Genomic DNA, 17,091 nt, shown 5'->3' with positions numbered 1-17,091 from the left:
ACAACTATGTTAACTAATTAGCTAATTATCTGCGTAATTTTCTCTAGATTGAATTACATTCGAACGAATTAAAAGAGAATCAAGTTAATAGATGCTTAAGTCTTTTTGTTTACTCTCCCCTCCGTCCCATTTTATATGTCTCATTTTTACTTTGCACTTGCACTAAGAAATGATGTAACTTTACCCTTCTACCCTTATATAATTTTTTTGGAACTCAAGTTTTCAATCAATGATATGAATTAATTTATTTTGATTAATTAATTTGACCAATGAACATGAATCATTTACTTAATTTTTCTAAGTTGGTCAAATGTATATTTTCAAGGCTAATAACTCACAAGGGTAAAAAAGGAACAATGTGATAATTTATGTATTGATTTTATGAAATGAGAATATTATGAACCAATTATTTATAGAAAGGACGGAGGGAGTAATTAATAAGCCACCTTAAGTCTTTTTGCTTAATTAATATGCCATCGGCTAGCTAGATGTGTTGTATTTCATTAGCAGGTGGGACATGAGGGGGATTGAACCTTACCTTCAAAATACGTTACGAGATTAATTGTAGCCTTGTAGGTTAGTCTGTCAAAAAAAAACAAAAAAGGATATGCTAAAATAGGGAATCAAACTTGTTCTAGCTAGTTGGACTATTCAAATTTAACTAACAAAAAAGTTGGCTTATTATAGGAAGTTGGCATTTGCCTAGCAACATAAGAGTCTTGGCCATAGAGGAAAAATACTGGAATGTATGAAAATAGGTCACCTGATGATTGACGCAGACAACTTTGGCCGTATAGTCAGCGAGCTGATCATATTTGCTTTGCTGAAGCAATGTTGTATGATGAACTTGTTAGCAGTATTCTCAAGGCAGTTCTTCAATCTATGGTTATCACTCTTCTTGTTATGTTGACAATTTGACTTCCATAATTACATCCTTCATTTATCCTTATTCAAATGTGACTCGGCTAAAATGGTATGACAAAATAGGCTAAACAATATGGAAGTTGTTGGGATATATACTATTAACCATATGTTTAGATTAGTAATATTTATTCAATTTTAATAAATCATATATTCGTTTATGGTGTTTGTTTACTTATATAGTAGATGATTTAGTGTATAAAATTTTAGCTTATACACAGAGGATTAAATCATCGGTTCTTATAAGTATAAAGTTTTTTGTTCACAATCTAGGATGGAAATTGGACATTCTATCGGTACAATTGTAGCACAAGATTATATAGTATAATTTATCTTGATTATGAGAATGGTACAGTTCCAACTTCTTGTGCTAGTGCATTTTGTATGTATTGAACGAGACCGAGTAGAGATAGTTGTTTTAGACTGACTAACAAAGGCATATTCTCTAAACTGTTAAATGTACATATATTCTCAATCTTGATATAACTATTATGATCTGTATATATTAATTATCGTTTTGATTTATTAAAAGGTGAGATTCTGAGATGGGTCAATATATCTGGTAGATTGGATGATAATAATATATATTGGTGAAATAATAAGTTAGTTGATGGAATCCATATCTCGTTATAGAGATTGATTGATATGCCTTTTTGACAAACTTATAAGCTTTCATCGTGAAACCTTGCAAGTGGATTTATGAATCCGACACATGAAATAAGTTAAGCAGTGCTCTAAAGAAAATTAATCATTGAATTGAATTCGTCATTAATTTAATTTATTGATTAGTATCTGTAATCTTAACATGAGGAGTTGTTTAAGTGTTTAAAGTGGAATTTCGAAGTATAAATAGAGGAGTGCAATAACGAATTTCTAGTGGAATGTTTTGTAATTTATTATGATAATAATAATTCAAATTAATTATTTTGGAATTATTTCCATAATAGAAAGCCTCAATAATTAATTATATGGTCCCTACCATGTCATATTTAACTAGAACTCAGAATCCTATTTTTAAGGGGAGAAAAGAGGAGTCAGGCGTATGTTTTCTTTTATATGTTTTTTTTGAAAAAAAAAATAGACTGCGTTTTCTTCTCCTTTTTGAATTTGGAAGAAATCTCGTAGGGATTCTTCTAACCTAGAAATTGATTGAAAGTTTCTATTCATACTTGCCCACCAAGTATTGAGAGAGTTCAAATGTGAACTTAGGATCACTGTAGAAGACCATAGTTGTTGTCTATCTTGCGGATTCGCTTGAAGGTCTGTCTAATTCAAATAGTTGTTGACTATCTTGTGGATTCGCTTAAAGGTCTGTCTAATTCGCTCGAATGTAGGGGCGGAGCCAGCCCTCTGTTAGGATCCGAACCCCCTTTGACGAAAAATATTACTATTTATATATGGTTAAAATTATTTTTTATGTATATAAAGTAGATGTCGAATTCCCTTCGGTCAGTTCGTGTGTTTAGTTCTTCAAATTTTGAACCCCTTGTTAAAAATCCTAGCTCCGCACTGCTTGAATGTAATTCTCAAATTAAATTTCAGCATGTTTTTGTGTTCTAGCATAATTATATTTGTTCTAGCATAAACACATTGGTTGTCGTGCATATAGTTTTTTCCAATAGAAGTAATGTGTATGTTGATATGTAAGATTCTGGTAGGATTTCGTCGTGCATATAATTTTCCAACAACAGAAATGTGTATGTTGATATTAAAATGTAATTATTTTTTGTTATGTTTGTGATTACAAATTTTATTTTTAAGATTTCAAATCCCACATTTTAATTAGCTATTTATATGATGTGATAAGATAATGTAAAAAGGTACTCCACTTATTTAGACTACTAGAATGAGAAGAGAGTAGAAGAGTTGATTGGTTAGTTGAATGAAATTTCCAATAGAGTTGAGGAGAAGGTAGCTTGCTTAGGTAGTCAAAATTTCAATACAAGGCCAAAAAAAGGCAGCAGGGACTTTGTCGCTATTCTGTAGATCAGGTGAATCTCTCAAACTCAGAATGTGAAGAGAGAGATTATCGGCGTCGAATTTGGTGCCGAAAAAACCCTGAGCCAGTACTCTAACAGTAAAGTCTATTGGTCGATGAAGTGGTTGAAAATCACGTCTCAGGTTCAATTATCAATCAATATAAAAAAAAATATTTGGTGATTCTTCTCATCTGTTTTAGCTTTGATGAACATATTTACCTAATACTTTATCTATTCCAATTTATATGACTTACTTTTTCTTTTAGTCTGTTAAAGAAAGTGTTGGTTTAGCATTTTAATATTACTATTTTAATATATTAGTTTGCTTTACTTTGAGTTAAAAGAGTGTTAGTGGGCATTCTTACATTGCATCCGTTGGTGAGGCATATATGACATTACTCACCTATCAATGCTCATAGGCATTATTGCCCATTATATTTTGGTTACAAAAACGTTCCACTGAACGTTGGGTCAACACCTTGGGCAGTTTTGCATTTGCACGTTGGTGCATTTGTTGCCCACACAATTACTTCTCCAAATTATTCCTTCATTACACCTTGTAACCTATGTAACTCCTAAGACCATTAGCTTCACTATTTACTATACCATTATCTTCCTTTTCATTGCTAGGAAGACTTCTTCTAATATAAATAATGGTGGTCTTCATTTGGTTTGTGACACAACACATAAGAAAAAGATAGAGAGGAAAAAGTTTGTCAAAAAGAAAGTTCTTATTAGTTGAAGGGAGATGTTCTTTTTTTGTGGAGCTTTGGACTCAACTCTTGTCCAGAGTTGTTGAGTTATACTTTGTGAAGGCTGTTGTATCCTGGAGGGGACAAGTCAAGAGGACTACTGCTGGACCGGTGAAAACATTTGCTGTAGTGGGCTTAAATCTCCTTAAAGAGAGCGAGATATCCACGCCTCAGCCTGAAGAGATTTCTGTTTCTTCATTTTATTTCAGTTGTAATCTTGTATTTTGTGTTATCTTGTAAGTTTTTCATTAACAAAAAGAATGACACATTTCTATATTAAGTAACAATATAACGTTAAAATGTTTATTTTACCTTAATGAAATGATTTATAGCCACACAAATTTCTATTATCCATTTTAGACCACAAATTATAAAAGTCTTCATTTCTTTCTTAAATTCCGTTTCGAGTCAAATTAACCTCACATAAAATGAGACAAAAGGAATACTTATTATCGATGTGAAATGGTAAATGTCCGTGAAATTAATTGACGTGTACAAAAACTGCTCCGGATATATCATTAAAAAAAAGAGAAACCTGAGGCAGAGTTAGAGTTGAATTTGGTCTTCACGATACGGCGCCTGATAGGTGCGGCATTGCCCTAGTCGGTCGACGTTATTCTCTTGTACTTACTCCTTTTGGTTTGCCCTACATGCATTCCCTTCAGTCCTCTTTTTTACATCAACTACTTTGTCTTTTTATGCATCATATATTAATTTTTTTAGAGAACATAAAATTATTTATTTTGTCCTTGAATGTAGTCCTATTTTTATACAAGTATAAATAAAATCTGTCAACCTAACTAGTAGTATCTCATAATGAAAAGTAGTCTTGAATCATGCATGTTGCAGCTTCCTTACGGCTGTGATATAGATATCCTTATCCAATGTATCATTAACTAGCTTATTTGACTAAATTTCAAAAAAAAATTATTTTAGAAAGTATTTTTTGAAAAAATATTTTTTTTATAGAATAGTGGTTAATCACCGTAAAAAGCGCGCATTCGTTAATTAATTAGTATTAGAGCAGCACACAAGTAATTTATGCTTGGCCAAAGGTCTCAAAAGTGTTTTTCAGGAATAATTATTATATTTTAAGCACTTTTTTTAAAATAATAATAATAATAATAATAATAATAATAATAAAAATTTTTGTTTCTTAAGGATTTCTTTTGTACATTGGGAAATAAATAACGGAGAGAAAACATATTATTAAATGATTCTAATTTACTTGTCTTGAAAATACGCTCAAATCTGGGAAAACCAATTGTTTAGCAAATTATTATGGAAGCAGGGAAGTTGATCAGCGTGAATAAATATGAGGATTAATTATATAGGGTGGCGGTGATAATTACATTTTAGGGAAGTCACAAACGTCGAATATATAGGGATTTACACCTATTAATCCCAACAGATTCACCAGTAAGATAAATTTTCTTAATTTATTAAAAATGAACAAATAAAAGAGAGTAAAATATTTTCAATATGAAAAAGAAGTGAAAAAATTAATTTAATCTTTGAACCCACTTAGCTTCACCCCGTAAGTAATTTAAGTTTTTGTCAAGAAGCTTTAAATGAACCTCTTGCACTCACTTAGCTCCGCCCTACACTCCACTCTTGAACGTATTAATGCTTAACATTACTCTTAACACTTATAAAACCTAGGTAAATAGGGCTATTATGTATAGGAATAAAACATTGGGAAGTGTTAAATGACCAGAAAATTTGGCCAGAAAATTAAAAAAACTATAATATTTTTTTTATTTTAAAATAAACTGATATTTTCTCCATTTTTTAGTTAAAAGGTACTTAAAAGGGTAAAAATATTTTAAAAGGTAAAATAGCATAGATAAAATATTATTCTGACTAAATTTTAGCCAAAAAGATTTTTCCTAAAACATTTATTAGAAAACAAAAGAGGAAGTGATCATTAAGTTGGACACGAGATCATGTAAAGAGATGCAATCCCACGATTATTTGTTAGATTACCAAGGATCCTCATTTATACATTCACAAACCGTGATTGCCTCATTCCTCAATACGCCACTCAACATAATTCAAAGAGCCTCCTTTATTGGATTTCACACATAATTTAAATTATATATCTACATATTGCTTTTTCTTTTTTCTTTTGTTGATTCTATGGGTCATGTGTTGGAGGGTGTGAGGAGCTCATAATTGTCGAATGCTACTTGTAAAAATTATTTTTTGTATTTTCATTAGATAAATATTTTTTGACTGTTACATGATAAATGGAGGTTGCTTGTTGGATGATAGTTTTTTTTTTTTTTTTTTAAATAGTTAGGCTTCTCTTCCTATTGCAGTAGTGATGAGCAATAAGTTGATTTTTGTGATGTTAGCTCATTTTCTTCGAATCTCAAGATTATGTAAAAACTCATAGGAAGAGGTAAAAACAATTTGATGATTATATTCCTAATAATCTTACATAAAATAGGACGAAGGCAGTACATAAAATTTATAAGTAATTTAATTGTGAAAATATTTTGTTAAGTCGTCAATAATCTTACATGGACGAAGGCAGCACATACATAAAATTTATAAATAATTTATTTGTAAAAATATTTTGTTATGTTGTCAATAATCTTACATAAAATGTGACGAAGGCAGCAATACAATTTATAAGTAATTTAATTGTGAAAATATTTTGTTACGTCTACATTGGTTCATTTATTTGTGCCTCTTTACTTATTTTCCATTTGAAGTAATGAGTGATTATTGGGATAATGACAATCTCTTTCTTAGAGTATTAGGCTCTTTAATTTCTATTCGATAATTATAATAGAGTTTGATTAAATTTAGATTCTAGTAAAATCCTCCATAACAAATATGACTATGTATTTAAAGAGACTTAAACTCAAATGAATGAATAATTATAAATCCATTACCGCAATGTTAGTAGGTCTGGCAGTTTCACTGTATGTAAACTATACTAAAGAAAGAGCTTGCAGAGTCTCTCTCTAACTAACTACAATTCCCAAAGCCTAGCCCCCTACACCTTACAACCCAACCGGCTGTCTTTTTCCCTAATTACCTCAATTACCCCTACCTATCTTCCTATCATTTTCCTAACATTTAGTCATTTCTTTTCCTTCCCGAGACAAGTCCAATATAGGGGCATTTTCGTCTTTTCATGCATGCATACATTCATACCAAGACGAAAAGTCCCTCCTATCGGCCGCTAACCGCCATGTTTTCAGCACCAAAAACAATACGCATGTCAATCCCGGCCCTTTTGTTAATTCTCCAAATAGAGTATTTTTTATATACAAGTATAAAAAAGTCTAAAAGCCATGCAGAAATATTATTTCTCTCTTTCAATTTTTCTTTTTTGAAAATGAGTGATAATAATATGAGTAGTAGTGTGGATATGTTAACATCTGGTGGAACTCCAGTAGGATGTAGATGGAATCCAACAAAGGAACAAATTGATTTGCTTGAGAGTTTATATAAGCAAGGGATAAGGACACCAAGTGCTGAGCAAATACAACAAATTACTGGGAGGTTAAGGGCTTTTGGTCACATTGAGGGCAAAAATGTCTTTTATTGGTTTCAAAATCATAAAGCAAGGCAACGCCAGAAACAGAAGCAAGATAAATTTGCTTATTACAATCGATTTCTTCATCGGACTTCTGTTTTTCCTCCACCTAATTGCCCAAATGGTAATCAAATTTCTGCTTTCTCCATCTTCATCTCATTTTACGTGAAGGTGTTATAACTGTTTGAAAAGTCAAATACTTTTTTCTCTAATTCATAATCGAAAGTAAGTGTTTTGATCTTCGTACTCTAAACCTCTACACATAAATTGGGACGCAGGTAGTAAATAACAATATTATCTTTTGACTCGGATGTATTTTTTGCTGAGAAAATGAGGTTTTTGTATTATATGATATCTATACGAGATTATAGCTTTCTGATGGACAGTTTGGTTATTGTTATTTTTTCAGATTTTATATTCCCTTTTTTAGTATGTTTTCAGTTTCTGATGACATATATTATTGTCTGTTTTCATTTTGCTGCCTTCACTTCTATGTTCACACTAGCTATTAGGAGTAGTCCCCACCTGGAAACTTGTTTTTCTCTATCATGCCCTTTTTTTTATGACGTTTAAGAAGTTTAATTTCTCTACACAATTCATATGTCATCTAAAAAGTTGCTGTAATTAATAACCATCACAAAATAAATTTAGTAAAATGAAAAATACTAAGTACAAATTTCCTGTGCTACTATCTTATCAAAAAATCTACGTTATCTTTTTAGTAGAAAAAACACATTTATTTACTTGACTGTGTCTTCAACAACCAGTCAAAAACTAGTTACTATTATGACATACACATTTTATAAAATATTTTTTTATAGTATTACTCCTATAAATTAGATCAATGTATATTAGTATTATACATATACAGTAGTAGTACTTATTGGAATTAGGTTTTGTAGTTGTTTGCAGCCCTTATTACACAGCACAAAACAATCTAGGGTTTTATCAGCAGTATCCAGCAGTTCCTAGTATGATCATCCCTGGACCAGGTGGTTTCAAAAGAAGAGCAACTTGTAATCAAGAAACTTTGAATCTTTGTGAACAAAACAGCAGCCCAAATGCAAATAAGGAGTTTATAAATCAAGAAACTTTGAATCTTTTTCCACTACACCCAACTGGGGTTTTACAAGAAAAGACTACAGCTTCTTCTTCTTCGTCGTCATCTACTTGTGTTCCTCATGATCACCAATCCAGTATTACTACTTCAAATTCAGTGGAAGCGAACTGTTTTACTGATCTTGGAATTGGTGCTTCTGATAGACCTAATCCAGTCTTTAACTTTCTATGTCGAAATTAAAAGAGTGGTTATATAGTATTGAGATTTGTCATGTTTTGGTGGTGGCAGTGTGTTTCATCTGGTTGGCTTCTTTCACATCTTGTTTTTGTTAGTAGTTGGTTTTTTTTATCTAAAATAGTAGTACATGTGATCATATTATCCTTTGTTTCAAATACATAGTGCAATATGTTGTGAATGTAATTGTGGTTTCATTTTGTTTATTAAAGAAGATTATCACCCTTCTTCTCTAACTAGTGTTGGCATAAGCTGTCTATCTACCTTACCTTTGTTTTATTTCAAATTCATTTCATAATTTCTGGTGGAATTGGTATTGTTTTACGAATTTAAAGTGTGAAGAATTAAATATAAAGTAAATATTTCTATTATAATTTGGTTTTTCCTTATTAGGGTTTAGAAAAACAAATTGCCACACTTTAAAAGTTTGGCTCGTTGACATTATGAAAGGGTTAATAAGTGTTTTTTTAACCCTTTCATTTGGATTAGTCAATTCAATTTCTCGATGGGACGGAGAAGAGATATAACTCAGCTCCAAATCCAATGTGAGTTCTCTAGTTGGATTTTTTCTCCGCTAGTGGGATTGGTGAGTTATGAAGGAAGAAGCAGATAAGTTAGTCAATGAACTTGAACTTGTGACACCATAATTCACTAAAACAAATTTGCTAAAATATGATTTGAAACTAATGATATTTTTGAGCACGCGAGTAATAGTTTTTTCTAATAAAAATTGGGAGAGTATATAATGAGTATTAGTTTAAAACTTATTCACTTAATTATAGTTATGACATACCACTCCTATGTGGTTTGCGAGCTATTGCATAGGAGCGGGGGTTTTACCCTGTGCGCATCCAAAGGATAGCGACTGCGGGTTTTCCTTTGTCATATTATAGTTATGACATTTGTTTATGTTAATAATTTGAACCAAATAAAATATGAAACATGTATTTCATCTAAATGTGAAGTTGGAAAAATAGTAGGGAAGCGTAATAGAAAGGAGCTGGATCCGAAATGCATATTTGATCAATAAAAGCAAAAGCCAAAAGGTCATAAAATTCGCAAATAAGTGATCATTATGAATGAACAATATAACTTTTTATCTGGGTATTAAAAATGAAAATCAAATGTTTTTTATAATATGGCTATTAATCCTCTCTCCTAGGACATTTGATAAAATATATATCTGGTTATACATTTGCGAAGTTAATTACTACCACTTCGATTTCATTAAATAGTATTGATCAAGTCGAGATGTTTTTGATACAATTATGCTTATTTCAATATAAGGTATACATTATGTAAAATTCTATCCAATTTTTTGTTGATAAATATTTTATAGATCAGAAAATATTTGCGCCTATGTTAGTTTGGATGTTAGGATTCGACAAAAAAGAAAACAGAAAATTAGGATTTTTTTTGAATATTTATGTGTATTAGCACATGAATTTTCAGGAATATATCTGATTGAGTCTATTTGACTTCAAATTTTGTGAGCCCATTTGTGACAATCTAATAAATGATTCTCGTTGTTTTCTCAAGAATTTTTTTTTTTTTTTTTTTTTGGAATTTATGGGTCATAATTATCGGTTGGGCTTCTATATAAACACAAATTTCTAAAATACACAAGGATTAGATATAGTGCTCAATGGTCAATTTTTTTACTTCTAAAATTTAAAACTTGGAGTCATTGGCTATTTTTCTATTATAGGAGCTAAAGAGTGATTATTAGTGAATTTTATTCTGATAAAATTGATAAAAAAATAATATGATACTCCTGGATAGCCACTTTTAGGGTTGCTAATTATAATATAGCCAGTGTTAAAATATTTGGAAATAACCACAAATGACTTGTTATCTGTGTAACAAGTAAAACAAGCACAAAAGAAGAGGAGGTAATTAAAATTGGGGAACTTTTGCAAATACCAACTATAATAAACTTAATTATGCTCCATAGCTATAGTTTACATATTTATGGACTGTAGCTACAGTTTAAGCTGTCTCGTTTGTACAATTTAGTTATTTTTGTATAAGCTCGAAATAACGGATTTATACAATTACAAACATCAGAAGTGTAAAACAGTTAGACAAATTATATTATACAAATTCTAAATTATATAAAAGTTATATAAATTTTGGACTATACAAACGTGCGAATTATAAAAAACTAAAAAGTTGAGCCGCGTAATTATAGCTAAAAGTAGGTCGTTAATTGATTAAGGTAAGCTATAACTATGTTAACTAATTAACTAGTATATATTTTCTTATATGCGTAATTTTCCCATTAAAATTTAATGGTTGTTTTTAATTAATATTTTACAAATGTTGGCTATGTTTCAATTAAGGGAAAATTATATGGACTAACAAACTATTAATTCAAATTAAATGTTATAGACATAGTTTATTTTAATTGTAATTCGCAACAAACATCCCCATTTTTTGCCATCTGATTTGATATACAATTAGCCATTTTCAATATACAATGAGCCATTTTATACATTTCGGTATAAAATGCGCTTGTGTTTGTATAAAGCGAGAGAAAAGTGTATATACAAATACAAATACATATATTTTCGTCCTATACACTTATAATTATACAAATATAGATCTTATTATACAAATTACAATGTATAAATGAATTTATACAAAACTGAATAATTTGTATAAAATTGGATGTTTGTAGCAAATTATACAAATCAAAAGCTCCATAACAAACATAAAATTTGCTATGGAGCGTAATTATACAAACTATAGCTATAACATACAAATATGATTTTTATGTGAAAGTTGTTGTTCGATTAACAGAGATATTTGTGAAAATCATCCATAAAGTTGATTACAAATTGAAACTCTAGTTTGGCCCATTTTAAGGCCCATTTTGAAATTTACAGTTTTACACTGAGTTTCTACTTTCTTCTCCCTCGGTCGCGAACCTTCTCCATCTCCTCTGTGGCGAATATCTTTTTCTCCGGCGATCGATTTGGAGTTGTAAGTTTCCTTAATTTTTACAACTTAATCTGCATTTGTATATTGTATTTGCTTCTATGCGATAATTGCTGCAAACATGTGGCATGTATAATATGGACTCGTAATAATCTGGTTTTTCTTTAAAAAAATATTTCTCTAACCAAAAGCAAACAGATTATAATTAGGAGAAAAGAGAACCATAAGTCCTATTTTTATAGTGTTCTGGTGGTAATCCTTGTTAGAGTTCAGTACTGGAATGGAAATTATAAAATTTATTGTCATGATACTCCAAAAGACTAATTCTATTTTATGCACATTCCAAATTTAAGAATTAATTATACAGCATTGAATTAAGTTACCTCTTGCAACAAAAAAAGTCCATTCATGTAGGATATTGAGTTTAAGATAGGACAATAGAGGCCCCAGGGCTTTGGTCTAGTGGTAAGAGTGATGTGTGGGTTAGATGCTCGTCATGAGTTTGAATCCTGACATATGCAAAAGGCTGCTATATAAGTGAAGAAGGGTAGAGGGGCAGACCCATATATGTGCCAGTGACTCTCGGTTATCAAAACAAAAAAAATACGACATTTGAGAACTTGATAATCGATATAGATAATAATGATAAGTTTTTCCCCATACAATGGTTGACACCCCTTAGGTAAAAGAGTTTTTTTTTTTGTGTTTATATGCTAAATATTGATTCCTCTCGTCTTATTTGTGGGTTTACTCTTTCATATTTTGACACCTCTTAGTGAAAACCCTTGCTTTGCCACTATATGTGACTATGTCAAAATAACCCTTGCTTTGCCACTATATGTGACTCTGTCAAATAACAGGTAATGCTTTGACAAAAAGCTATGGTTTCTTCTAATACCTCAAGCCAATTCGAAAAGTAAAATAGGAATCAAGTTTCGTTGTCATTTCAGTGAGGGAGGAGAATTATGGGACTGAAAGGTTTAAGAAAAGATACATTTAGTGGCTTAAGGGACTGATCAGAGCTGGATTGCAGTTATTGTGTTGACAATGGTAGCAAGTAGCTAATGCCTAATACGTATTGCCTTCACACAAGTTAAATATGGCATCCAACACTAAACTTTGGCTATGAAATGAATGGATTTGTTTCTGGATATGTGGGCATACTACATACTTGGTAAAATTACTATCACCAAATCTCATTTTGTTCTACGTGCACATGTTTGTAGGTTGCTTTTAATCTTTGAGCGTTACTTGTTTGGCAAACCTAAGTGAAATTAGTGTTCTCTGTTTTCTGAAAATATAGTTCGTTGTGCTCGTCTTTTTCCCAGAAAGATTGTAATCTTATATGACTACTGCGCTAGATGCTTGCATTTACCTGTGATTTTCTCCTATTAGCCCCCCCTGCAGATCTTATTTCCTGCTATACCAAGCATGATCTTGTCTTTTATACTTTATAGTTTGAACTGCTGAAGGATGGGCCGCAAAGCCGGTACCTTATTCATAAACCCGAAGAACTTTGGAAGTCTCCAAAAACCTTGCGTGAAGGATATGGTCACATTTCTTAATTGTTTGACTCTAAATCATAACAAGGACGATAAATGCAGCAGGCAAAAATCACTTTTAAGTGCATGCATGGAGGCTCAGGTATGTATATATTCTCAAACCCTGTTTACTTTCTATTTATTGTTATTTAGAAAAAATATATGGTTTTATTCATTTGCTTGCCACAAATAGTACTCCATATGGTTTCATATGCTCCCCCATTAACATTGACCTGTGATACACCTTTTTTATAGGGCAAAAACAGAAAGCCTTGGGGTAGCATTAATTATCACCTCCAAAGGCTTAACAGGGGAAGAAGGTAGTTTGTATCAAATTGCTTGTGTACAACATAAGCTACAGTATTGTGCTTTGGTGTGTAATTTTAGCATGCATTTGAACTCAATAAAAAGCCTTACCATGTCATAGCTTTAGAGAACTGGCTATGACTATGTTTCAAAACTTCCCCTTTTCTCTGGGGAAGTTTCAGTGAGTTGCTTCCGATGAACCATCAAATAGTCTAGGCAGGATATGACTTTTTCCTTTTAACTATGAATAAATAATTACTCATTTGGTTTTGCTGTATTACGGACAGTTGACATGTTTGTTGTCATCGGCTATAAACTATGTTTCAAAGTGAAGGATTCTAAGAACATGAGCTCCAGCAATATCAACTAATTTATTTAAGATCAAAAGCCACCAAGTTGTGGGGTGAGGGGATAAGGCATGATTTGTACCTGAAAATTACGGATCAATGGCCTTTGATTTGTACTTGAATTGCTTATTCAAAAGCAATAATAGCCAAAGAAAAAACAACAGCAATAGCATATTATGCAGTTGATGGGGAAAACAAAAAATGTTAACGAGAGAACTCATGGTTTTGAATCAACTCATTTATTAGGCATGCTTAACTTATTAAATTGCAGCAGCAAGACTCCCGACAAGTATCTGCGTAATTTTTTTCCAGGTTATGGCTTTTGTTTGATAGTTGTGGCAGAATATTTGCTAATCAAATTGTCTTTTCGGCCAGTTGTTAGTTTGTTCCTGGTTCCTGGTTCCTGGTTAGTAGGAAAAAATTAAAAAAATTAAGTTCGAATAGACATCCAAAAAGAGTATGTATTAAACAGCAAGACTCAGTATCGCTATTTTAAAACATCAGTATGAAATTCACATGACAAAACTTGTAATAAGAGCCAGTTCAAAGTAATCTACTAAACTGTACTAATGAAAATGAAACCAACTACTAGAATCTTTTATCAACCGCTTAATCAACCTCCTCAATCTTAGGTCCTGCACTGCTGCCACCAGATGGTGGAGCATCATCATCCATAGGAACACCTGCATCACCACCAGCACCCTGGTACATCTTTGCAATGATGGGATTACAGATGCCCTCGAGCTCCTTCATCTTGTCCTCAAACTCATCAACTTCTGCAAGCTGGTTGCTCTCAAGCCATGAAATTGCCTGATCGACGGCATCCTCAATCTTTTTCTTGTCATCCGAGCTAAGCTTAGAACCAATTTTCTCATCCTTCACTGTATTTCTCATGTTATAAGCGTAGTTCTCCAATGAATTTTTGGCCTCCACCTTCTTCTTGAGTTCTTCATCTTCTGTCTTGTACTTCTCAGCTTCCTGGACCATCTTCTCAATTTCTTCCTTTGACAACCTACCCTTGTCATTGGTAATTGTGATCTTGTTCTTCTGTCCAGTAGTCTTGTCCTCAGCAGAGACATTCAAGATACCATTTGCATCAATGTCGAAACAGACCGTGATCTGAGGCACACCCCTAGGAGCAGGGGGAATACCAGAGAGCTCAAATTTACCCAACAGATTGTTGTCTCTGGTTCTTGCTCTCTCACCTTCAAACACCTGAATCAATACTCCAGGTTGGTTATCAGAGTAGGTGGAAAATACCTGCTCTTTCTTGGTAGGAATTGTGGTGTTCCTTGGAATCAAGACAGTCATCACACCACCTGCAGTTTCTAACCCAAGAGAAAGTGGCGTGACATCCAAAAGCAGCAAGTCTTGGACCTTTTCATTACCTTCTCCACTGAGAATAGCAGCTTGCACAGCAGCACCATAAGCAACAGCCTCATCTGGGTTGATGCTCTTGCAGAGCTCCTTGCCGTTGAAGAAGTCTTGCAACAACTGCTGCACCTTGGGAATTCTAGTGGATCCACCTACAAGAACAACATCATGAACGGTGCTCTTGTCCATCTTGGCATCCCTTAAACATTTCTCAACTGGTTCCATACACTTCCTGAAGAGATCCATGTTCAACTCCTCGAATCTGGCACGGGTAATGGTAGAATAGAAGTCAACTCCCTCATACAGGGAATCAATTTCAATTGTTGTCTGAGCAGTGGAAGAGAGAGTTCTCTTAGCCCTCTCACAAGCTGTCCTTAGTCTTCTTAGAGCTCTTGGGTTACCACTAATATCCTTCTTGTGCTTTCTCTTGAATTCCTGGACGAAATGGTTCACCATTCTGTTATCAAAATCCTCACCTCCAAGGTGAGTGTCTCCTGCTGTGGCCTTCACCTCAAAGATACCCTCTTCAATAGTGAGGAGGGATACATCAAAAGTACCACCACCAAGATCGAATATAAGCACGTTCTTCTCACCTACACTAGTAGCCTTTTTGTCCAATCCATAGGCAATGGCAGCAGCTGTTGGTTCATTAATAATACGCATGACATTTAGTCCAGAAATAACTCCTGCATCCTTTGTAGCTTGGCGTTGTGAGTCATTGAAGTAGGCTGGCACCGTCACCACAGCATTTTTCACAGTAGATCCAAGGAAGGCCTCTGCGATTTCCTTCATCTTTGTCAGCACCATAGAAGAGATTTCTTCAGCAGCAAATTCCTTCTCTTCACCCTTATAGGTAACAACAATCATTGGCTTATCACCAGGCCCAGGAATAACCTTGAAAGGCCACAATTTCATGTCTTCCTTTACAGAAGCATCACTGAACCTCCTACCAATAAGCCGCTTTGCATCTGCCAATTGAAAGCACAGTGAGCACTAGATGTATACCAAAACTGAAATCATATAAACACTGCACGACTAGCAATGATATACTTCCGGATAAAAATAATGCCAAAAATCCCACGATCCCCAGTACTAAGCAACTAAGGAAACAAAAGAGTGCCACAATATCAAATTCAACATCACCAATAAGAATCAACATCTGTCACACCAGTGACCAGACCTACATTACAAATCCAATTAAATTCACACACCAATTTACACTGATGCACTCCATTCAGTCAAATTCTCATGATGTATAAGGCAGATCGGTCTTATCCATTTTGTTCCTAATAACAAAGATGTTCTCATCTCATGTCAGATTGCCTGATTAATTCACTCATAGCACCAGTGCCGAGCTTATAGGCTCACTACGCGTTTTTATTCCACTATTCGTATACCAGACTGCTTATTAATAAAACTAATATCATATCAACTTGCCTACAGCTCAACTAATTCACCAGACAGATTATAGTATAATTCAGACTCGAGATCAGGACAATGCAGTTCCGTTTTACTGGACATGGCCACTGGCCACATATATTTCATTTTTGTACGTGATTGTTGACTGTTAAGGTACTCGCAAAAATAATACTGACTTATACAAAACAAGCTAAACGAATCACATCACGTCATTGATCATCAGGCTCGATCTCGCAACAAATCACAAACATACTAGATATACCACTCATCAAGAAGCATATTACTCAAAACAACAACAACTGTATACGAAATGATTAGATCGGAAAATCAAAAGCTTACCGAAAACGGTGTTAATCGGATTCATTGCGACCTGATTCTTAGCAGCGTCACCAATGAGACGTTCACTGTCAGTGAATCCAACATAGGATGGTGTAGTTCTGTTTCCTTGATCATTGGCGATAATCTCCACACGATCATGTTGCCAAACGCCGACACAAGAATACGTAGTCCCCAAATCAATTCCGATCGCCAGTCCTTCACCTTTTCCGGCCATTGCTTTAAACGGCGACGGTTATCAGAGAAGAAAAAAATAGAGAGCTAAAAGAGAAAATGAGGTTTGTGAAGAAAGAAGAAAGTAGTGAATGAGATATGAAGAGAAGGAGGAA

At 33.2% G+C, this 17,091-nt stretch overlaps 3 protein-coding genes across 4 annotated transcripts; 2 read left to right on the top strand and 1 right to left on the bottom strand.

Moving 5' to 3' along the window:
• The first annotated feature begins 7,004 nt into the window (after positions 1 to 7,004).
• Positions 7,005 to 8,505, top strand: LOC125874381 (WUSCHEL-related homeobox 2). Its single transcript, XM_049555261.1, has 2 exons — positions 7,005 to 7,329; positions 8,108 to 8,505. The coding sequence occupies exons 1-2, from the start codon at positions 7,005 to 7,007 to the stop codon at positions 8,503 to 8,505; spliced, it is 723 nt and encodes a 240-aa protein (XP_049411218.1).
• A 2,849-nt stretch (positions 8,506 to 11,354) lies between these two features.
• LOC125873223 (uncharacterized) lies at positions 11,355 to 13,630 on the top strand. 2 transcript variants are annotated; one of them, XM_049554122.1, is made up of 3 exons: positions 11,355 to 11,484; positions 12,897 to 13,083; positions 13,236 to 13,630. In XM_049554122.1, the coding sequence occupies exons 2-3, from the start codon at positions 12,913 to 12,915 to the stop codon at positions 13,302 to 13,304; spliced, it is 240 nt and encodes a 79-aa protein (XP_049410079.1). In that variant the 5' UTR covers positions 11,355 to 11,484; positions 12,897 to 12,912; the 3' UTR covers positions 13,305 to 13,630. The 2 variants fall into 2 exon arrangements, with proteins under 2 accessions (XP_049410079.1, XP_049410080.1); XM_049554123.1 differs by having other exon boundaries at positions 11,387 to 11,484; positions 12,912 to 13,083.
• A 465-nt stretch (positions 13,631 to 14,095) lies between these two features.
• LOC125872149 (heat shock cognate 70 kDa protein 1) lies at positions 14,096 to 17,091 on the bottom strand. The gene is made up of 2 exons (XM_049552829.1): positions 16,766 to 17,091; positions 14,096 to 15,975 (listed from the first exon to the last, which is right to left on the bottom strand). Exons 1-2 carry the CDS (start codon positions 16,977 to 16,979, stop codon positions 14,243 to 14,245), a joined length of 1,947 nt encoding a protein of 648 aa, XP_049408786.1. The 5' UTR covers positions 16,980 to 17,091; the 3' UTR covers positions 14,096 to 14,242.

The sequence above is a fragment of the Solanum stenotomum genome, chromosome 8, assembly GCF_019186545.1.
Source record: "Solanum stenotomum isolate F172 chromosome 8, ASM1918654v1, whole genome shotgun sequence".
Lineage (NCBI taxonomy): Eukaryota > Viridiplantae > Streptophyta > Magnoliopsida > Solanales > Solanaceae > Solanum > Solanum stenotomum.
This window is presented reverse-complemented; position numbering and strand designations above follow the sequence as displayed.

Excerpts from the sequence above, each read along its gene's own strand:
- LOC125874381 (XM_049555261.1), top strand. The coding sequence starts at position 7,005 with ATGAGTGATAATAATATGAGTAGTAGTGTGGATATGTTAACATCTGGT. Across the intron at positions 7,330-8,107 it reads TCCACCTAATTGCCCAAATG|TTGTTTGCAGCCCTTATTAC; the intron begins GTAATCAAATTT and ends TAGGTTTTGTAG.
- LOC125873223 (XM_049554122.1), top strand. The coding sequence starts at position 12,913 with ATGGGCCGCAAAGCCGGTACCTTATTCATAAACCCGAAGAACTTTGGA. Across the intron at positions 13,084-13,235 it reads GTGCATGCATGGAGGCTCAG|GGCAAAAACAGAAAGCCTTG; the intron begins GTATGTATATAT and ends CCTTTTTTATAG.
- LOC125872149 (XM_049552829.1), bottom strand. The coding sequence starts at position 16,979 with ATGGCCGGAAAAGGTGAAGGACTGGCGATCGGAATTGATTTGGGGACT. Across the intron at positions 15,976-16,765 it reads TCCGATTAACACCGTTTTCG|ATGCAAAGCGGCTTATTGGT; the intron begins GTAAGCTTTTGA and ends TTCAATTGGCAG.